Source organism: Poeciliopsis prolifica, unplaced genomic scaffold, assembly GCF_027474105.1.
Source record: "Poeciliopsis prolifica strain line A6 unplaced genomic scaffold, Auburn_PproV2 SCAFFOLD001, whole genome shotgun sequence".
In the NCBI taxonomy this organism is placed as follows: domain Eukaryota; kingdom Metazoa; phylum Chordata; class Actinopteri; order Cyprinodontiformes; family Poeciliidae; genus Poeciliopsis; species Poeciliopsis prolifica.
The window spans coordinates 1,709,058-1,732,500 of record NW_026562376.1 but is presented as its reverse complement, the minus strand read 5'-3'; the positions used below and the strand labels follow the sequence as shown (position 1 = coordinate 1,732,500).

The 23,443-nt window shown below is 40.8% G+C and overlaps 1 protein-coding gene across 1 annotated transcript; it reads left to right on the top strand.

Moving 5' to 3' along the window:
• The first annotated feature begins 2,068 nt into the window (after window positions 1-2,068).
• On the top strand, window positions 2,069-22,541 carry LOC129362491 (protein arginine N-methyltransferase 8-B). The gene is made up of 10 exons (XM_055034033.1): window positions 2,069-2,158; window positions 6,242-6,484; window positions 8,410-8,565; window positions 13,799-13,862; window positions 15,030-15,172; window positions 15,433-15,520; window positions 16,427-16,542; window positions 17,882-18,032; window positions 20,808-20,929; window positions 21,314-22,541. Exons 1-10 carry the CDS (start codon window positions 2,084-2,086, stop codon window positions 21,395-21,397), a joined length of 1,242 nt encoding a protein of 413 aa, XP_054890008.1. The 5' UTR covers window positions 2,069-2,083; the 3' UTR covers window positions 21,398-22,541.
• The last annotated feature ends 902 nt before the right edge of the window (window positions 22,542-23,443 follow it).

Below are 23,443 nucleotides of genomic sequence, written 5' to 3'. Positions count from 1 at the left end.
TAAATTTGTTCCACTTGGTCACTTTAAAAGCTGCCGGATGTTTTTCAGAAAATTAAAGTCCAGATGACAGATGGAGAATTTTCATCTCCAATGATGAAAATGATATTTAATAATCAAATGTTCATTTTCCGTCCTGTCAGTGGAGCTCGGTGGTTCTGGGGTTTGGTCACAGCAGAGCCGTGACAACATGGACTCTCTCTGTAAACGAGAAGAGAGGCTGATGGTTTGCTGAGTTTTAATGTCGGTTCGAATGCTGACATTGTGTCAGAACACACTCAGGTTCTGACAGAGTCAGAACATCTAACATGGATTCCTGGTCAGGAGGGATTTTAATGCTCCATATCTGAGGGCAGTAATGATGCAGATTCATCAAACATGTCATCTTGCTTATTCCCGCCGCACTGATCTGTACAGATTATGGTTGGATGAGAGATTGAGCTGCCTGAAACGAGGATTTGAGAAGTTATGAAGAGTAATAATTGCTTTAGCTAAAAGTGGCCTGACCCCAGTGGGTGACCCCCAGTGGGTGTGAGGGCCAACAGCTGCTCAGACAGGAGAAGCATTTCAGCTCCTTGTCATAATGTTAATCAATGTTCAAAAGGAGGATGAAAAACATAAACTCTTTTAAAAGATGACACTGAAAAATGTTTTCTCAGCTGTAACCTTTCACCTTTAAGAAACAGATTGAAGAAGCAGTGTTGTCCTCTGCTTCTGCGTCTTCTGCATGCTTCATTATAACCCAGAGGGAACACACAAGTTATTATCATACCCACCATATTAAAATGTAAAATTAAAACTTTATGATAAAGTGCACTCTGACAGCTCAGCTCTTCTGCAAATCATTCTGAGGAATAAAACAGATGTGAGAACATTTTACATGACACAGTAAAGCACGCCGTGTCCCAACCTCTGCTGCGATCTGCAGCCAGGCTGGTGAGGCGGCACGGTGTGGGCGACAGAGCTGGCCGCCGCTGGCCGCCGCTCTATCTGCTACCCTCTCTGATGAATAATGGAAGAAGCGGTGAGCGGTGTGGGCGGCAGAGAGGGATGGCCTCTCCTCAAAATAGACATCAGTGCAAAAATGCAAAAGATCTCATAGATGAGCTGGAGAAGACCAGAACCGGAGAGCATTCAGCTTCAGAAGCAGAACTCTGCAAACAAGTTGTCTTCACATGGATCTGTCATGTAAAATCCTTTTATACAGAAAATGAAAATATTTACACCGCTGGACTCAACCACACTGTTCATGTAGTTACTGGAAACTGAAAGTTACTGAAAGATTGTTCTGATGGAAGAACCTGGTGGCTGATTAGAAATGTACGCCACACTTTGTGTGTGTGTGTGTGTGTGTGTGTGTGTGTGTGTGTGTGTGTGTGTGTGTGTGTGTGTGTGTGTGTGTGTGTGTGTGTGTGTGTGTGTCCCAGTCTCAGTGGAACTTTCTGCAGTCAGGCTTTCAGCTCTCTGCTCCGTCGGAACGCCGATCAGCTGATCAGACATCCGGTTCGGTTCCGATTCATTAGAAACGACATGAACTGTGACGGGAGCTAATCAGAGACTCTCCCGCTAATTTCGGAACCCAGAGTGTGTGTGTGGGTGTGTGGGTATGTGGGTGTGTGTGTCTCTCTCTCTCAGCAGAGCTGAGACTATTTTTAGAAACAATGTTGCGGTGGAGGAATCATTTAAACCGAGGATAAACCATCGGCTCGGAGCGGATCCGCTGCTTTCTGCTCTCCTCTTCCTCTCGTCCTCTTCCTCTCGTCCTCTTCCTCTCTTCCTCTTCCTCTCCTCCTTTCCTCTCTCCTCTTCCGGCCATGGGACAAGATGCTGCCGCTCCGCCAAGACGCTCCTTCCTCAGCCAACTTTTGCGCCATGGAATCCGCCGCACTTTGCAGAACCGGTGTCAGCTTTGCGCTCTTTGGGACTTCACTGACTTTCCTGTTTGTCTTTTTCATCATGTTAGAATATGTTGAGATGTTTGCAGTTTGGAACATCGCTGGGAAGTGTCTCCCTGTGAGAAACTAAGCTCTGAGTTGCAAGCTGAAGGTTTTTTTTCTACTTTGAAGTGCAGATTTTCGCGGCTCTTATGGGAATTAGACACTCGTCTCGCTGCATGCTCCTCAGGAGAAAAATGGCGGAGTCTGAGAGCGGAGAGGTAAGTGTAAAAAAAAGGAATTTGATTTGAACTCGGTGTGTAAAAATCACAGCAGGGAGTTAAAGGCGTGAAGAGCCGTGGATGCTGCAGCACCGACTGACTGTCCGGGGATCCGGGGTCTGTCTGCATGTCTGTCTGTCTGCATGTCTGTCTGTCTGTCTGTCTGTCTGTCCAGGCGTCCTGCGGAGCTTCAGACATTAATGAAATGATTATATCGCATCAAAATGAAGATGCGTTGCAGTGGAAATGAAACAGATCAGTTGCAACCAGCCTGCTAAACATCAGTATCATCGTGCATTAAAACATCGCGAAGGTCTGAGCAGCTCAGGACTTTATCAGGAACATTCAACAGAACCGTCCGGCTGGGATTTGCGTGTCCAGGATGTTGCGGTACTCTGCGGTGGAGCAGCAGAGAGGAAGCAGTTTGACTGACATGGTTTTAAAGACAGAATTTCTCCTCCTCTTGAATGAGTTTGGTAACATGCTGTGACCTTCAGCAGCACTGAGAGGTCAGAGAGATTACCCTCGTGCTTTTTTCATCACTTTCAGTTTCACAGATTAAAGATACTTTCTGTAGGAATGTTTTCTGCTCCTCTGGGATCAGAGAACCAAACGGCAATAATAATAATAATAATAATAATGATGATGATGATGATGATGATGATGATGATGATGATGATGATGATGATGATAATAATAATGATGATGATGATGATGATGATGATGATGATAATAATAATATTAATAATAATAATAATAATAATAATAATAATAATAATAATAATAATAATAATAATAGACATTTACAGGGTCTGCAACTTTTATAGTTCAAAGAGCTGTTTTACCTTTGGACCAAAAAGAAAAACATGTCACAAAAAGCAGCTTTTCATTTTTAATAAATAATTCATAAAGGAAGTTCATTGTTACCTTTTAAAGATACAACATGCTGTCTCTAAGATTTTAATATAAATCATAAAAACATAAGACATTTGCAAATGTCTTAAAGGGTGGATACATTTTATGTGTCTTGGAAAATTGTGGGAAAAAAAGAGTTTTGTTTTACAAAGTGCAAAACCTGCATGTTAATCAGATTATATTGAAAGATTGAAAGAACATATTTTTAATAATCTCAGTTATGAAAGGCCATTGTGGAAAGTTCAAAGAGCCGCTAGCATCTCCAGAACCACAGGTAGACAAACCCTGTGACTGCAAATCATTCAGTGGAAGGAAAACGATTCACTTTTTACAGACAAACAGCTTAACATCTGGAAAATCTCACAGACATTTGTTCAAACATCTAAAAATAGAAACAATGTTAAGAGATGCTGTAGATCTATATATGTTAAAAAAGGCCTAGTCAAAGTCCAGTCAATCTGAAAGGCTGTTTAGCTCTCTCCTTTTAGAGAGAAGAATGGGAAAAAATAAACTAATATTTTCTTTCAGATTTTCTCCCTGATAGTTTGTGTTGTTAAATTTCAGCAAAACATTTTGAGCTTTTTGGTTTGAAGGCGACAAAATGAGGAAAACATGAAGCGATCTGATCACCTCTGTGCTTTATGCAGAAAACTGACTGGAATCCCATCTGAAGAAACTCAGTCTAAAGTTACACTGATTTCCTTTCTGATCCGCAGATCATCATCATTTATCACGTCAGAATGTCTGTAGTTTTAAATGAGAGCGACTTTAACAGGCGGGATGAGATTCTGTGTTGTGTGAGAGACGAAAGGACAGAACTGCCCTTCTCAGATAACAAGCCTCACCTCTCTGCAGCACTCAGTCAGAAATAGAAGCATAAATGTGTTTATCTCTTCTGAGGGTCAAAGGCAGATTGTTCCACCTTCCTCTGGCTGTTTCTACAGCTGCTCTCCTCGGCTCTGCTCAACGGATCCGCTCAACGGATCCGCTCAAGGATCCGCTCAACGGATCCGCTCAACGTCCGCTCAACGGATCCGCTCAACGGATCGCACCATGGAGCCTCTAAACTACCAGACTCATTAGATCCTCTGACTCAGCAGAATTCATTTAATGAATGCTGACTCTTCTCTGGTTATTCTGGTTATAATCCTTTTGTTTTACTTGGATGTCAGAGTTTAATCTGAAACAACATGGCCTCTCTATGATCCAACATCCTATTGGTTGATTTAAATAGATTGATCACTTTGCATCAACCAGGACTCGTATGAAAATCTGAATCCAGATCTAATCCCAGGATTTGTCCTGATGAACAGAGAAAAGAAGAGCAGCTGTTCACCCTTCACTTCAACTCAAACCTCTAACCTTTCAGACCAGTTTTCGTTCTAAAATATCTGTCCACATCTACAGCTTTCACACATTTGATTTATGATTTCCTCGATTAAAACATGCCTGTTGCTGTGGATCTGATTCCCGAGGTGGGAGGGAGCAGAGTGACTGCTGGACGCTGCTGGACGCTGCTGGACGCTGCTGGACGCTGCTGGGCGCTGCTGGGCGCTGCTGGACGCTGCTGGACACTGCTGTAAGGCTGCGTTCACACAGCCGGTCCTGATGCTCAACTCTGATTTTGTTGCAATCAGGTTATTTTTTTAATGGTCATTCATACTAATGAATGATGCAATCACAATCACACTTCTGTGACTGATTAACAACCCCAAAACTATTTTACCGGCCATTTTACTGTTTACTGCAGTAAAAATGGCCGCCGTCTCTAGATGGATTGTAAAGTGGCTGAGAGTGACGACACGGCCAGCAGACGGCTAGCAGACGGTCAGTAGACGGTCAGCAGACAGTCAGCAGACGGTCAGTAGACGGTCAGCAGACGGTCAGCAGACGGCCAGCAGACGGCAGCAGACGGTCAGCAGACAGTCAGCAGACGGCCAGCAGACGGCCAGCAGACGGCCAGCAGACGGTCAGCAGACAGTCAGCAGACGGCCAGCAGACGGCCAGCAGACGGCCAGCAGACGGCCAGTAGACGGTCAGCAGACAGTCAGCAGACAGTCAGCAGAATTATGATGGAATAGTCGGATAAAATGCAACATGATGCTCCAGACTGCAGACCGTGAAAACTATCGGACACAATTTAGTTCCACATGTGGAAGTGGAGCAGATCAGATATTTGGGGGCAAAAAACACTGGACATTTTGCTGCTGGAGGGACCGGTGCACTTCAAATAGATGGCATCATGAAGACGAACATTCTGTGAAAAAACTTCATCCAGGCATGTAAAGATTGGACAGAAATGAGGCTGGAATCACCATGGAGCCAAAATGGATTCTGGACAATAAAGTCCATGTCTGTAGAGGCCAGCATGACGACCTGAGCTCAGGACCAGAGACAGTTTATAGGCGGAGCCAACAAGTCTGACCCAAATAGGCCGGTTCTGTGAGGAGGAATGGAGAAAAATTAGAGCAAATTGACCAGAAATAAGAAAACCAAAAACACCCAACTGAGAGTTCAGAGGTGATTCTACCAATAAGGCAGAAAGTTCAACATTTGGAAAATACTGAAGATTTCTCTGAAAACTCTCATTATTCTGGTATGAGAATAATGAGAATAATGGTATTCTCACACCAGAATTATTAATTATGAATAAATACTATTTACTGAGATCATTTAAATTCCATCTTCATAGTTTTCCATTTTTATTCTGCTGGAAGAACGGCTCAGAAAATTCTACATCTTTCAATGGAACAACTGCAAAGATCAGAGGAATTAGATGGAAAATGTTTTCCTTCCTTTAAAAAGGAGACAGAAGTTCCTGTGCTGAGAGGCTGAAGCCTCCATGTTAGTCATGTAAACTCCATCTTGCCAAATTTGTTTTGTTTCATGTATTTTTAGACGCCTGGAAGTTGGAAAGAGAACAAACAGCAGAGGAGCTTTCAGGGTTTTTCTGGGATGGGTTGTCTCTGTTTGTCCAGATTTGTCCTGAAAGCAGCTCCTCCTGTGCGGCTTAGAGGTGACAGTCTGAGCATCACGGCTGCAGAACCTTCTGCCTGCTGCTGCTGCTGCAGACTGGCTCACTTCAAGAAAGCTGTTTCTGTTTGCTCACAGTCAAAGGAAAGGAAAACTTGTTCTCCATCTTGAAGAACGTTTGTCTTGTTTTTTTTTAAACAGCCTCAGTCAGCAGCCGCCCCCGTCCGCATCATTCCGTCTCAGTCAGCGCAGCCGACCTCGCTGCCCAAGCCCGTGCCTTCTGTCCAGCCCGCGTCTCGGCCGGCTCTCCCCCCTCGCACCCCCCACGCCCCCGGCCTGCCCAGCTGCCCCGGCCGGGGCAAGATGGCCAAGTTCCTCAACCCAGACGAGATGACATCAAGGGACTACTACTTTGACTCTTACGCCCACTTTGGGATTCACGAGGTAAAACGTGGTTAATCACAGTTAATTCAGGATTCGTCTAGGGACTGAACAGTTTCACACATTTTTGCATCAACGGGTTATTCCTGAAATTTGTTTGATCTTTTTGCCTTTAAATTTGACAAAAAGGCAAAAACAGAAGATCTGTGAGGACTCTCCCTTGGCCTGTAGAACTGGAACAGAGATCAGGGGATCTTCACACTGGAAATACGTAGAAAAGGGAATTCAGTTCACAAATCGGTTGAAGTTTTGGACACATTTAAGGCGCTAGCAGCTTTATCCACGAAGCAGATGCAGCACCTCAGCTCTCAATCACGACCATCCAGTCCAGCAGACGCAGCAGCTGCAGCAGTTTCTGCATCAGTGGTTCTGGCTGCAGCCACAGATGCATCAGAGCCGCGTTTCAAACCAACAAATCTGACGGGTTTTAATGGTGTTATGGAAGAGTGCAGAATGATTCGGCTCCTAAATCATTTTTTTATTATTGCAGGAAAAAGGCAATAAAGGAAATTTAAATATGTGTTCAGAATAAACATTCACTTCACTAATTCCTAATGTAATATCAAATAAGGAAATATTTGATGGCTTTTTTATTAAACTCTGTAGTTTTTCCATAATATATGCAACACAACGCACTTTTCAGATCACTCTTCCTCTCTGTTTTTACTTTTGCATCCAAATAACAACCTGCCATTATTGTGCATGGAATATTTCTGATACAAACAGAGCTATCAGAAACCAACAGTTTGCAGAAATTCATGCATCGTATTTAGTTTCTCTGCAGACAAATCTTTTCAACTCCAGTTATTTTAGTAACAGCTGTGGCTTTGTGTATGGACTGTGAATCGGAAGGAAGTGCAAACTTCAGTTTTTACATTTAAACTTCAAAAATACAGTGAGAGCAAAAGTTTTGCGTCATTTTAGTTTTAGTGTCACTTTCCTCTTCAATGCCTTAAAATATTATTGAACCAAAGTTGTTTGCTTTATTCTAGTCCAGTTTCTGTTTATCTGCTTCAGAACTGCAGCAGCTGCACATTGAAGCTTTCAAATGTTTTATTACAAAGATACAGAAATCAAATCTGAAATCAAGAAATGCAAACAAAAATACTTTAAACCTGTTTTGCATGCTCAATAATACATAATGCTTCTGCAGAGACAACCATTTCATTCCTTATTTAGGAGTAGTACATGCAGAGTTATCCATAACTGTGTAATTTTTTTCTTAAGGCCATCTCCAGACGGCTGCTGCTCCTCCTCTTTAATGTTCACAAGCTTTTAACTCAGACCTTTATGTCATGGAGGGTTTTAGAGATGGCTGAGGTTATGATAGCTCAGCCTCTTCAAAAGGCCACAAATCTTAACCTTTCCTCTAACAAGCTCTTCCTGAGAGCGGCAGCATCTCAGACAGTCTGAGCTGAGATCCATACAAACTTAGACTTTTGAAGAAAAAGGATAAAATATCAAAATTATTTCTAAAATAGATAAAGTAGCTAAACTTTATTCATTATAATCACATATCTTCTTCTTTCAGCTCATATTGTTTCCTCAGATTAAAACCTGGAAGTTGTGAAAGGAGTAAAAATTAAAATATGTTCCCATTGTGACCTGTGAGATGAATTTTTTATATTTCAGGAATGTAGGTCGGCCATATTTTTGTCACTTTTGCATAGTCTCCTCACATTGATACTGTTTGAAACACAAAGGCTGAACCTGCTGGCTCACAACGCATCTAGACATTAAATATGGATTTGAATGAAGCACACAGCTGAGAGGAAACAGGGGAGATTAGCTGAAAGCTGCAAATTATTCCTCACTGCTCCACTGTAGATATGGCAGCAAAGCCAGGCTCCAAACAGCCAATCAGAGCCAAGCTTTCACTCTCGAAGGTTTGGAAACATTCCTGATTCTGACAGTTCGGTTCATTTCAGGAAATGCTGAAGGATGAGGTGAGGACGCTCACCTACAGGAACTCCATGTATCACAACAAGCACATCTTCAAGGACAAAGTGGTTCTGGATGTGGGGAGCGGGACGGGCATCCTGTCCATGTTCGCCGCCAAGGCCGGAGCCAAACACGTCTACGGGGTAAGAGGCGAGTTTCCAGTTCTGTTCAGATTAACGGCCAACTTCACAGAACCTTTTCATGAAAACAATTATGTCAACATGGAAAATGATGTGGGAGTGGTTATAGCAGTGAAAGAAAATCAGAACCCAGCAGTCATGATGCAGATGATAAAGGGGGCGTGGCCAAAATAACAGCGTGAGGCCAATCAGTTTGGTCATTCCTTCAATGATCCAGCAGGAGGCGCTATACAGTCAAATCCACGATATTGAAGCTCATAGATTATTTAAACAAAAAGGATTTCCAGTCTTTGCTTGTTTTATTTTGTGACTATAAATAAAAATAAATAAATCTAAATAAAACTTTACATTTCAGAAAATTATAGTATTTCATGAAATCAATAAAAATGATATTTTAAACAATTGTTAGGTTTCTGAATGTGGTCCTTTTGCATGAATTCTATATCAATGAGGCGTGGCACAGAGGTGATCTGCCTGCGGTTCTGCTCAGGCTCTGGAAGTCCAGGTTATCTCATCATCGTTTTGATTTTCATCAGACAAGAAAGTTCTGGTTCTGTTCAGCCCAGGTGTGGGTGATCCGTAAGCATCCAGGATCTCGATGTTTGACAGTCCAGATTCTTGTGAAGTGAACTTGGCTAGATAATCCTCTACAGGCTGTGGTTTTCAATGCTGCACCTTTTAAATCTTAATCACACATTTCTTCCTTCCACTCAACTTTTTTTGAACATCCTATCAGTACCAAGTATTGGATTTTAATCATTCAGATTTCCCAGTATTGAAATGCTTGGAGTTATACTTGTTCATAACATGAAAACCAGAACCAAACAGATGAGGAAGGAAACAGAAAACAACTTTCTGATGAATCAGTCAGCCTAAAACGGTAAAGACTCAGCCAGTGATCAATGACAAGAGGCCGATGTAAAGTTACGCTGCAGAGTCTGAACCAACATGTTCAGAAGTTACAGTTTCCTAAAGATCAGAGAAGAAAAGAAATGAACGACATTTCATGGAGTTTATGGATCTCTGAACTGAAGCCAGAGTAGACTGAAGCACGGCGTTGCCGGCGTCATGATGGGGGGATGAGAGTCGTGACGTATCGGGGTTTGTTGTTTCCTTTGTTGTTTTGATTCCAGACCAACAGGATGATCGATCCGATCAGTCGACCCGATTCCTGAACCAGGAAACATCTAACCTGCTCATTCTGAGGCAGGAAGTTGAATCTTTGGTCTTTAATCACTTTTCACCTGTTTATACAGTAAACAGGTGTTTACTGAGTTTTGCAAGAAAAAATATTTTCTATTTTATTTCTTTCTATAAAAGGAAAAAGTGATTTAGTTCATAATTTGATTTGAGGAAGAAGTTGAAGAGTTTCCAAATCATTTGCATGAAAGAACATAAAAATGATGAAAATAATTTTGGGCTTTTCCCCTTTTTAATTCCAGCTGTTTTGAGTTGAACCTGCTGTGTCACACTTTGTTGAAACATTCGTCTGATCTGCAGATGATAAGTGTGCAGACGGCAGCAGGTTGTGATCCGCTCTGCTGTTCTGTTCTGTTCTGGAGCAGAAGTAATTTGGACCCCCGGCATGTCTGAGAATAAACGCAGCATGCTCTCCCCTGGCTGGAGATGATCATGTGGAGCTTATTTTTGACTCCACTTCTCTCCACAAGCTTCAGGGAAGATGTGATTAAGTCGAGTTTTTCTGAGCTGCTGGTTGACATTCTGCCGTTTGTGTGACTTTACCTCCAGCCTGTTATTTATTTGCCTCTCATCCAGCTGTCTCTTTGGCTTTCTCATCTCTCCGTCTCTCTGTCCTTGTCTTTCGCCCCCAGTTGATGCACTTTGATGCTTTTCACATCTGTGCTGCTCCGCCTCCATGTTTCTGGGTTTTATCTACACCTAGAAAGTTCAGACTTCAGAGATGAGTTCAGCTTCCATGTCTGCATGTTGATGAATTGGATCTGTAATGAGTTGACATGTTTTAACTGCATCGGTTCCGTGAATCACTCAGTTCAGCTCTGGGCGCAGAGGGACAGAAGTACAGTTGTAACATTTTAAAAAGGCCTCTGCCCGTCGAGTCGCTATAAAATCTCAGGAATAAAAGTTTTTTAATGTGTTGCATTTCCAAAAAACCTAATTAATTCTCGTTCTTTCTTGATAACCAACAAATCTGTTTTCATCAACCAGTTATTGACACTGACAGAACCGCTGCATAAACAGATTTCAAAATAAGAGCATGAATTTAAACATGTAATTAAAGACTTTTTAAGTCAATGACAAAAACATCAAAACAGACGTCAAATTGTATTCACCTGAAACTTCATAAAGCAGCCAAGAAAATTAGTGTAAAATTAGCAAAAATGTTAAAGTACTAAACAAAGTATAGCTCTGCTATTAGCACACTAGCAGAAGATATGCTTCAAGACATGCTCTATGAAATGAAATCTGAATTTTCCACAAATAATTCAAAGTCATGTTCAAAACAGATGAATCCATAATACTGATGTAATTCCTGGATTTGTCAGGTTTTGTCTTTTCTCTTTAAGTCTCTGGGAAAAACAAGGATTTGGAACAAAAGGAAACTTTAAAGTATTACATTGAGCAATTACACAGAAACTAATTGTTGTTTATGCTGAAACACACAAAGTTCACCTTGATTAACTTTATTCAGTCGAGTCAAAGGTCAGCAGCGCAGGCAGAATTAGAAACATGCTGAGGCCTGCAGAGGAGCCTCCAGGGACCGCAGTGACGGTGACTCTTCATGGCACTCAGTGGATGTGTGAAAAGAAACAACGCCTCAGTTTTCCCCAACAAAGTGTGATCCTAATGGATTCATGGTGGATGACGCCGCTGCACTGAATCAGAGAGAAACGAGGAATTAGTCAGAAGGTTTCTGGCATTCTCAGGTTTATCACAGACACACACACACACACACACACACACACACACACACACACACACACACACACACACACACACACACACACACACACACACACACACACCTGGAGCACGCCACATGCGTTCCTGATTATTAATGCAGCTGTAGTTCATTTAGCACCAGAAGTTTTCTGAACTGTCCTTGGCTAATTGCCACCTGAGGGTCCAGCAGCGCTGCTTCAGGAACGCCGTCCTGATGTCCGCTCGCTCGCTCAGAGGAAAACTGATTATGTCTGGTAACAACAGAGGCCCGAGATCCAGAATAAAATCATAACCAGCCCAGGATGGGCTGATTATCAGTTTGTTGGATGTGAAGCGTCAGACCTCAGGCCTCCATGAGCTGTGCAGCCCAGCGCCTTTCATTGAGTCCCAACTTGACTTCTTCATTTTATGGACCACAACTTTTATGGTTCACTTCAGAATCTTTTGGGTCAATGTGACCAGAAATATTTGGTCATCATATATTTCACTGATAAAAAGCCCTAATGTAAATAGAGCAGATGATGAAAACTAATCTGAAAAATATGTTTAATATCATTTTACCAGCACTTTTAGGTTACACTCTCATTTTTACACACTTTTGAGTGTTTAGAAACACAGACAAACTTAAATAATTTGTCAGAAGATTCCTCCTGCCCTCCTGAGTAACATTTTCACCATGTCGGTTATTCACTTATGAATGTTTCAAGCTAAATATTCAGTTTACAAACTAAACATTAACCTCCAAGCTAAATATAGTTAGCAAGATAAAAACAAACCTTAAAACTATATATCTAAGTAGAAAGCTACATATTTAGGTAATATGCAAATTCACTTGCCAGTAACAGGAAGTGGGCCATCAAAATAAAAGCTGGATATTACAAACCCTGCTGGCTTTGCTCATTCGCCTCATCAAGATTATTTCTTTTCATTTTATCTTGTACAACATTTACACTTAAAACAAAGCAGCACAGATTTTTATTAATGGATCTGAATCTACAGACTCAACATCATCAGGTGATCCCAGCAGGCGGATACAGAAAGGAAACTTTTATTTTGATATTCCAATTTTTAATCTCTAAGATAAATATTTTGCTTAGAGCTAAATATTTATTCTATGAACTAAATATTTAGGTAGAAACAGTTACATTTATAAATGAAGTGTAATTATTTGAAAAATTAACCTCCATTTCTTTTTTTATGTAAATAATCCAAATTATTTCTGTTACTTTTTGGCTGTATAACTTTATAAATGGCACCACACATTATGATGACACCTCTTTATATCGCATTCAGGTGAAGGATTTGCAGGATGAAAATAAATACAAATATTAATAAAATATGATGAAACTATAAGTCAAGCAAATGTTCACCAATAAAGAAATCAAAACCGCTGAACAATTAGGATACAAACAATATTCAGTTCAAGAAACATAAAAAGAACAAAATCATTGCGGTCAGAATGAATAAAATGAACATGGAGAAGAGAAAATGCTCGATATTAAGCAGTGGCTGGTTGTAGTCGCTCTGATCTTAACTTTCCTTAACAAGCCTTTGCAGCACCACAGTCACTGTGACAGAAACTTCTCCCCCGTTAAACGTTTCTCCCTCTGTAGTGTTTTACCACTCCTCTATTTTCAGCTTGACTGCAGGGCATTTCCTGCTAAGCTAAATCAGCCGCAGTGCACAATGTCAGAAATAATCCTTACCTGCTGCTGTCAGGCTCTGCATGTTTTAAAAGGTAAAGTTAACTTTAGCAAGACAGCAAAAGAAAGAAACGAAGGAAGGATGGAAATCCTCTGAATGGGTTTTTAAATATTTGTAGATGGTTGGATGGTTGATGAGGCTTTTTTCCTTCGGCTCAGTAGACTGCAGTAGTTCCCTATTTTACATAAAGATAAGATTCAGCAGGAAATTATCTCCTTCCAGGAGACCAACTCCTCTCTAATTGAGCTCAGTTTTATTCATTTTATGCAAACCAACAATCGTTCCATCAAAAGCCCACACACACAGTAAACACGTCATGATGGGTTTTTGAATGGGACCAAAATGCAGACAGGAACTCACCAGGATCACGGTGATGAGAGTTCTAATAAAAAACAAAAAGTAAACTTTCACAAAGAAGTAAAGACACTTTTAAAGAATCCGAGTTTAAAAGCTCAGCTGGTTTAACCCAAAATGCTCCCATAAGACTTTCAAGCATTATTATATGTTTTCCAGGCACATAGTGCCATTTTATAATAAGATAGCAATGTCACCGTCAGTTGGTACAAAAATGTTCTGTGGGCTTCAAACATTTCATTTCTGTTTCTACCAGATTGAATGTTCCAGTATATCAGAATACTCAGAGCGGATCATCAAGTCCAACCAGCTGGACAGCGGTAAGCGTTTCCTCACAGGCTCTGAACCGTTTCTGTGTTGTAGAAAATTCCTCATTTTCCTGAATTTAAACCCTTAATAACCAAAAAATTACATCTGGAAATGGTGAGAGTTTGTGATGTCATAATATTTCCAAAATGGAGGCGTGTCCGTTGAACTTTGGCAGAAGTTTGCACCTAACTGTGTTACGTTTGTTGGGTTTTGCTAATTTTGCCTAATTGGTCAGAAAACACAGAACATCAATAGATTTGAAACTATTTACTGTAGAGCTACAGCAATGCATTCTGGGTTCAGAATAAATGTCATTTTCTGGGTCACAGGTGGAAAACGTGAGGAAAGGAAACAGAACTGCTGTGTAAACGCTCCAAATGTGAGCATGGATATAAAAGTTTCCTTTTATATTCACAACCATTGATAAACAAAACTTCTTTACAGACGTCACTTTATTCAACTCAGAGTTTTAGAATTTATCTCAGTTTATGTAAAGCTGTCAATGCTAACTACTGTTAACCAGAATGCTAAAGTGCGCAACAAAAATGTAGCTCTGCTATTAGCGCATTAGCAGAAGTGAGTCCAGCACTAAAAGCTTCCTTAAGATAATGAGTTAAAGGAAAAGAGGGAAGGAAATCATAGAAATGTGATGCAGGAGAATAGAAAGTATGCACTGAAGTAAAAGTGATTCATGAATAAGATCAAAGACCTCCATGTTAGTTTGCTCAGAAAACCTTCAAATGTCACAAATTCATGCTCTTTCATTCCTGAAGTCCTGCAAAGAAAAAAAAAAAGCTCATTTCCTGCAAAGCAACACACCAGCTGAATAATCGCTCCTGTCAGCAAATGTCTTATCTGTCCACCTATGAATAGTAAATTCACTGCAGTCATTTAGAGAAGCAGCGTTAGCCGTATGGAGGAGCAGGAAGCAATCAGAGCAGGACTCACCTCATTCTGCCAGTCGCTTGTATCAACACAGAAACAGTAACTCCTCACCACATCAGAGCAAACACCTCAAGTCAATTATTTTCCAGAAGAGCAAACATCCAATCCTCCACCGTCGACCCCAACCGGGTCAGATTTCATCAGAGCTCTTTCCCGTCCTCTCCATTAATTCGCATCCCAAACACCTGCTACCAAACACCACAGGCTCCCTGTACTCCCTCTGTGTGTTTCAGTTATCACCATATTCAAAGGAAAGGTGGAGGAGGTGGAGCTTCCTGTGGAGAAGGTGGACATCATCATATCTGAGTGGATGGGCTACAGTCTGTTCTATGAATCCATGCTCAACACCGTCATCTTCGCAAGGGACAAGTGGCTGGTATGGTGTCCAGATCGCCTGCGTAAAAAATGCATCTTGGTTTGATGCGTCCTGCTGTCAGCGACCAGATTCATCTCAATCGGCCTTCAAATAATAATTATATTTTGAAAGAATGGATTTATTGTCATGTAAAGGTGAAAAGCAGTTTGAATGGATTTAGCTCGATCCCAACAGAGAATGTTTTATAAGTAAAAATGTACATTAATAATTTAGAAGTTATTTTCCTTCCAGTGTATTTTTTCCTGTGTTCTGTCGAACAGAAGGCTGGTGGGCTGATGTTTCCGGACCGAGCCTCCCTCTATGTGTTGGCCATCGAAGACAGGCAGTACAAAGACTTCAAAATACATTGTAAGAGCATCACTCAGGCTTGTCTGCAGTCTAATGTTTTCCCTCCTCGTGTTTCCTGAGAACTGTTTGGCTGTTTTGGCTCTGAGTGACTAAAAACAATCAGATGATGGATGGACACTTATAGAAGCAGTTTGGGTTTGGCTCTCCTGCAGAAGCTTCCCTCGGGCTCAAGCCTTGGGGGCGATAACTGACATCATGGATCAGTAAACCCCTCCATCCCATCCCAAACCGCCCAGGAGGATTGTGGGTGAGTTTATTAGAAACAGCAGAAACAGCTGACTGGTCTCACGTCTGCTCATGAAGTTCAGACTCTTCACTGTAATCCGCCGTGATTCTGGATGTAGATCGCCGCACTCTGATCTGCTCAACTCTTTTCCTGGGGCGACGCGCCCAAAAGTCCTGACTGAGAAGTGGAGTTTGAAGGATTTCTGTATTCCAGGAGCCTCCAGTGATCAATGCTGCTCCAAACTCTCTCAGATAAGTAGACAGCAAGGAATGCAAATATAGTAAATCATGAAATCCCTCTGGGCTGCTCTGACCCGTTCATCATCGCCAGCGCTCCTCTGCACTCAGGTTTTCTCTTCTTGGAGTTGTTTTCTCACACGTCACCAAAAGAGCTTGTATGAATAATTTATGTTACCTCAGGCAACAAGGATTTGCGACACAGGCCGAAGTCTGACTTTAATCAGACCCATGATAACAGAGTGTTGCCCAACAAAACGGGACTTTCAGTGCGTCACTCTGGAAAGCAGCACAAACTGTTTGGAGGAGCATCCAAAGAGCCTCCCGTTGTTTCCCAGATGCAGCCGGGCTCTTCTGGAGCATCCAAACCACTTCATGTGTTTGCAATAAAAGTTGAAGACATGTGTGGCAGAAATAACTCCATGATGCCGTCATCTTCACCAGGGTGGGAGAACGTGTACGGCTTTGACATGACCTGCATCCGAAACGTGGCCATGAAGGAGCCGCTGGTGGACGTGGTGGACCCCAAGCAGGTGGTGACCAACTCCTGCCTGGTCAAGGTTAGTCTGGGAATAAAAGAGGCTTCATGAAGGCCGATTCCAGTTGGGTCGTATCGCAGTGACACCACTACTGATCCGTTAGCGGAGCGAGGTTTTCAATTAGCGCTTCATCCAACATCGAAAACATTTAGCACTCTCAACTTCTACAAATCACTTTTCAGAAAGAAAAAAATGCTGAATTGAAATAATTGTGGATCAAAATTCCTCCACAGTGATTGAAAAGATTGACCGGTTTGAACATTTGATGGAAGCAGCTGCAACATTTTACTGCTTTTCACTGTTTATTTTCTGCTGTCGTATAAAAATCCTGAAATGTTTTGAAAAGCGATTCTTGTGTTCGTTTATTTGTTATAAAGTTTGTTTTATGATTATAACCCAGCATGTCTCCATAAAACTCTGAAGTATTTTTTAGTTCATTAATAAACTACATGAATTATTGAAACTCCTGGATTTCTCATTTCACTTTGGCTGCAAAAACAAACAAAGCTGCATTTTCCAGAAATATAACATTATTAAATATCTGTTTATATCCCAAAAATACATTACAAGTGCTGTTTGTGCTATGAATCAGTTATTTTTATAGACCTTTCTGTATTGCAGTAAATGTAGCTAATAAATAATATTTCCAGCTGATGAACATCCTGCCAGGCTGCGTTTGACCTTGGCGTGCGGCGCCCTCTCACTGTCAAATGGTGCTGCTGCTCCTGCATGACAATCGACTCGTCGCATGATTGTTCTGTCTGAACTCACCAAGACCTTAATCAGACTGCTTCAGTTTGGGATGTTTTTAATTGGATGTTAATCCAGACTTTGACTAGGCCATTCTACCACATAAATCTGCCGTTGCATCTCTGGCTGTGTGTTTCTCAAATCTTCTGCAGCCGTCAGCAGATTTTCTTCCCGGATTTGACTCCATTCCCATCCCCACAGCATGATGCTGCCACCACCATGTCTCTGGTGGGCCTCTCTATTCTATAATGTTCTCTAACTGTTCACTTTTACTTCACCAGGTAAAACATTGATATTTACAATGTAAGCCTGGGAGAGCGAAAGCAGCCTAATAGTGGGCAGCATTATCTGCATACGTAAATGGACTTTATTTTGGCGCACCTGATTAAATGGGGTTTAATACATGACAGTTTTCAGAGTTTTGAAAACCAAGTTTTCATTCCATGTCACTTCTTTCAGGTTTTGTGTACAGTTGCATAAAATCCCAAAAAAAAGCATTTAATTTTTGGTTGTAATAACTGAAAAAGTCCAAGATGAATCTGACCTGATTTAGCACCTGAGAGTCTTTCTGAAGGTCCCTGACATGAGAATCTCTGTCCTGGTGTTTCAGGAAGTGGACATCTACACAGTGAAACCTGATGACCTCTCATTCACCTCGGCCTTCTGCTTACAAATCCAGAGGAACGACTACATCCATGCTCTGGTCACCTACTTTAACATTGAGTTCACCAAGTGTCACAAGAAAACTGGATTCTCCACAGGTAGGGGGCGCCGTGTGCAGGACGGCTGGAAGGAAAACATGCAACGTTTGCAGCTTCTAAACTGGAAGCTGCAGAGATGTGGAGCTTTATGAAACTGTGAACGAGTCATTCTACTCTCTGAAACCAAGAATCAGTGAAAACAGAATTCAAGAAGTGGCCAGATTTGGTCAAGTGACAGGAGAAGTTTAGTCAAACTGGAGCAGATTCAGGTTTTTACTGGACCTGGTTTGGAGAAGCTGAAAAAGATCATTTTTCTCCTAATTGATACCTTTACTCAGAGAATCACTAAGATCAATTTTATTGAAGTTTATGCTGTTAAGGATCAACATCCAAACATTTTTAGTTGGAGTTAATTAGTCAAAACTGATGTGTGGCTGACCTCTAGTGGAAGTGGAGAAGACAGTTTGATTAGATTTGACTTTTGGCAGGTTTGGACCTTTCATGAGGCAACATTAAGTAAAAATGACAAAGAATCAATTGTTCTCAAATATAGATTCAATAATAAATTAAGGTTTCAGCTGTTTTTCATTTTTGTATGAAATTACATGAAACTACCAGTTAAAATCTCTTTAGATCTTGTGCTTTTCAATCACTTTCCACAAATAACATATCAGAAAACAATCATTTATCCTAAACTTTAAAAGTGTAGATACATTTGTGATACTTTAAATATAAAAGATATTTATCAAACATTGTTTTTTTTCTCTAAATCTTCTGTATCAATAAAGCTTTTAAATGAGTTTTATTTAGCTGAACTGAGCTAAAAGTGGCTGCTGGTCTCCAACTTTGATGCATTTCTTGACAGTTTTTGTGGAAATGATCACAATCTTCTTTTCCTAAACTGAACTCAGAGACTCTTCTTTTCCCTCTCTACCTTTCTATTGATTTTCTGTAAGATGTTTGTTTAAGCAAGATTCTCAATGTCAGACCTGAAGACTCAGCAGCCCAGAAACTTTAAGATAAAGATCTGAGTTTCACACACAGAGAGAGTCAAACTGGATTCTCTGGAAGCAAATGACACCAGAGGAGAAAAACAACCCAAAGGTCAAAGACTCCATTTCACGGCCGTCAGTGGAAACGCCCTGTCATCAGCTGCATTAGCATAAGAAGCAGAACTGGGCTGCCCAAAAATACAGAGCTGAGCCTGTCCAGCTGCCTGACGGCTCCTTTCATCTCTGAGCTGAGAAAGACGGAGGCCATGAAGCCGAAGCCAGCAGGAAGACTGAAAGAAACTCGATTTCAGAGTCTCTGACCTTCAGAGCCTCCCTGACGTCTTCAGTGACTGTCGGGTGACGCGCCGTGTGTTCTGGTGCGGAGAGCATCCAGCGCTGGACGTCTCCAGCGAGTCTCTGTCTGAGCAGATGGACGGCAGCAGAGTCCAGAGAAACTGATCAGACATCTGTAGAACCGAACCCAGATTTAAACTCCTCCACAACGATCAGCAGGGGTTCACTGGTCTCCATCAAACCAGAAACTGAATCTGAAAACAATCGGAGATTTAAAAACACACATAGGATTAATTAAACAAAACCAACGCAGCTTTTTCTCCCACTTCATTATCATGAGCTGCTTTGTGTCAAACTAAATCCTCAACAATCCACTCAAGTGTTTTGGTTTTAAGGCAAGAGGTTGTGAAAAAAGGGTGTAAATACTTCTGCAAGAATGATTTTCAGGAAGATTAAAGTCAAATAAAAATACTTGTAAAGGAAGGATACAGTTAAAATTGCTCAGTTTTAGGAATCAGCTTAAAGCAGAAGTTTGTTACTGAAAGTGAGAAAGTTTCCTGGGTTGGTTTTGGTCACTTAATGTTACAGTTTCCATCCAAGTACAAATATTATTAAATCTTCTGTTCATTTGAAGGAACATTTCTGTTCTGTTTGTCAGCATAAACTCACCTTTGGTTGCTCCTTTGTTCAGATCCTCCATTTGGACAGGTGTGTGGGCAGGGCCAACCCAGCACTTCCTGTTCCTGTATAGGTTCATGATGCATTAATGCATCTCTGGGTTCAAATGAAGGATTTTCTGTATTTATTGTGTGTAAAGCAGCTTTTGCAGCTGCACTCTGTAGATCAGGGGTGTTCAAGTCCAGTCCTCGAGAGCTACCATCCTGCAACTATCAGATGCATCCCTGCTCCAACACACCTGAATCAAATGAATGACTCGTTACCAGGCCTGCTCATAGCTGAGCCTGATCTACTGGGAGTAAGGCTGCAACTAAAAGTTGCAGGACGGTAGCTCTCCAGGACTGGACTTGAACACCCTGCTGTAGAGTTTTTGCATTTTGAATAGATGAATTTAGAATTAGGTGAATAATCTGATTCCTGCTTCTTTGTTATCATTTTATTGCTTAGTTTAAAATATTTCATAAAAACCATTAGATTTTTCATCTGGGAGCTTAAAATGGAAAAATCTTCTAAAGTGGCAGAAAATGTTTGTTAATGTCTGTTAATAAAATCCAGCAAAATGAAACTCAGTGGATTCAAACTCAGACACACTGAATGAAATAAAAAACACAGTAAGTTGCCAAATTTAAATGGTTCTGATTGTGATACAGAGAAATGTTTCCCTATCCTGCAGCTACAGATTTTTTGAAAACTTAAGTAACATAAAAATGCTTTCTAATTTATCACTTTATTTTACACCTCTTCATATCGTTTGTGCCGCTGGCTGCAATAAACCTTTTCTCCGCAATAAAAGATCACCTGATGCAGATGAAATGAAAGCTGTGTTTTTAGATGGATTTTGCAGATGTGTGTGTGTTTGTGTGTGTTGCAGCTCCAGATGCTGCGTACACACACTGGAAGCAAACCGTTTTCTACCTGGAGGATTATCTAACCGTGAGGAGAGGAGAAGAAATCGCTGGCAGCATCACAATGAAGCCCAATGAGAAAAACATAGTGAGTGTTGAGTTGAATGGATCTCATGATCATATTGTATAATAATTATAATGCACCCCTTATTAAACCGCTCCTGAGGCTGTTTGCACAGCCAGCAGGTTGTTTGCTGAAGCAGCTGCACTGCGGCTCCTTCAGCAAACAGCAGCTTCTGTTGACCTTCAGTGTCGTCTCCACCTTTAAGGAACAGACAGACACTGTTTGCTTTCTCCTGCTGCCTGACATGAACGCTCCGTTTATCAAACCCCCGGCGCCCCGCTGTTTGGTCAGAATGATAAACCTAATTGTTCTGCCTCGGTCCTGAATTCCTTTGTGCCCTCTGCTGTGTGTTTGATCAGTTGTGGTCTGAAAAACCTGCCCTTTTTGTCTCTCCTTGCTCACTCACAGCGTGACTTGGACTTCACTTTTGAACTGGATTTCAAAGGGCAGCTTTGTGAGGCAGCAATTTCCCATGACTACAAGATGCGTTAGATTGGACAGCGGCGTCCTGCAGAGCGCAACATGGAGGACGGAGACGCAGATTCCTGAGGACAGACGGACGCACAGTGGGACAGGACAGGCATCATCATGCCCTATGATGATAATGATGATGATAAAAGTGAGACTTTGTGTTTGGAGAGCATGAAATCATTTTTTGCAGACTGTTAAAATTATTCTGAATGTAAAACAAACAGGTCAGTAATATTTTCTAGCGCTGATGAATGTTATTGATAAAATTGTGTTCATGTGAGACGCAGAGCTGCACCTGTATAATGATGTCTGCATTACAAATCAGTGTGTATAAAAAGTATTCACACCCTGGATGTTTTGCCCTTCTTGTATTAATTTTACAAAACAATCATGAGAAACAAAATTAGATTTTTTTGAGAAAAATTTTTTATTGTTTACGTAAAAAATTATGACAAAAACGAGCTGCAAACCCTAACGCACTAACTAGTTCTGCTAATGCTAAAGCGCTACAGCAGCATAGTATTTAGCAGAAGCTAATGAATACTGAAGTACTAAATTCAATTAAATTGTTGAAACCCATGCTCTAAAATTCCTCTAGATATTCTATTCATATTTTGTTTTGTTGTGTCTCATTTTGTTTCTCATTGAAAATAAATCTGAGCGTTTGAACATGAAGAGAGGAAACGCCCTTCAAAATAAAAACATGAATATAAATGTTTAACTGCTTGATAACCAAACCTACAATACAAATTTCAAGCTTTATTTAAGTTGATTAATTATCATGTTAGAATTTATCTGGAAACAATAAGCTGGGGAAGCCAAATGCACTGAACCATTTCAAAGTTAGCAAAAACATGTTTAGATTTAAGTTTTCCCTCTTAATAGTTTTCAATTTGACAGAGTTTCTTTTTGTCAACAATAAAGAAAAACTTGATGATCAAAATGAATTTTTAAAAGCAATAATAAGGGTAAAACATCCAAAGGGGAGAATCTTTTTTCCAGACATTTGTTTTTTTCCTCCATGCTTTGGGTTCACAGTGAACCACGTCTTTAAATTTAGGTACGACTTTCATGTTATGCACTGGAGCGACTCACTGAGTTGAAACCGTTTACATTTGTGAAAGTTTAGTGGGTAACATAGCAGTGAGTGAAAAGTGCAGCCAAGGATGAGCAACAGAAAATGTGGTTGTTCTATTTCCTGTTCCTGTCTTTGAGTGAGCAGCTTGTGACCACGCCCACATTCTGCCACATGTAGAACTTTGTGGTTTTTAGTTTGAGCTGTGAAGTTATCCCATTTCTGACATCATTTCTCAACCACACAGTGGGGGATAAGTACTGAATGCATGTTTTTCCTCATTATTGAATGAGTCCACTGATAGAAAGTAGATACCAGATGTTGTGATGTAATGACACAAGCAGAAAATGCTTTGATTAGTTTTTCTGTAGGTTTCAATTGGAGGATTTTATTTGTAATTCCTTCTTTTATCACATCCATGTGTTGACAGTCTGTCCCACACCATGATACTGCCACCTCCAGACTTCATGGTTGTTTATTCAGTTGATGCACAGAACCACTTCTCTTTCAAACATGCTGTGTTCAATGTTTGGACCTTTTCTAACCGCACTGTGTTCCCTCAGTATTCCACTAACCTTTTAGGTTTAAGGGTGCTTTACCTTGCTGTGTCTTTGGCAGTGTCTTGCACTGAAAGTCTGCTTTAAGGACATTGTAGTTGGATGCACTACTTATTGCTGTCATGCTGAAAGCTAATTTCTGGCCTTTCTGAACTCTCCTCCAGTCTGGTTTTGTTGGTTAACCCTGTCAGATGTCGTAGGAGAAGCAACATGTCAACATCTTGCAACTATTTAGAGGATAGAAATGTCATTAAAAAACTAATATCCTTCACCCATCATTAATAGCTTCTTGTGCAATACTTTCATAGTGACGTTTTCACATGAACAAAAAACAAACTTATTTTGCACCAATAGGGATAAGATTGTTTTCTAAAACCGATGTCTTGTCTTTCCATGCCTTTATGCTTCTTCATTCAACTTTATTTATAACTTAGA

Coding starts and splice junctions, on each gene's coding strand:
- LOC129362491 (XM_055034033.1), top strand. CDS start 2,084: ATGGGAATTAGACACTCGTCTCGCTGCATGCTCCTCAGGAGAAAAATG. Junction 13,863..15,029: donor GTCCAACCAGCTGGACAGCG/GTAAGCGTTTCC, acceptor TGTGTGTTTCAG/TTATCACCATATTCAAAGGA. Junction 15,173..15,432: donor TCGCAAGGGACAAGTGGCTG/GTATGGTGTCCA, acceptor TCTGTCGAACAG/AAGGCTGGTGGGCTGATGTT.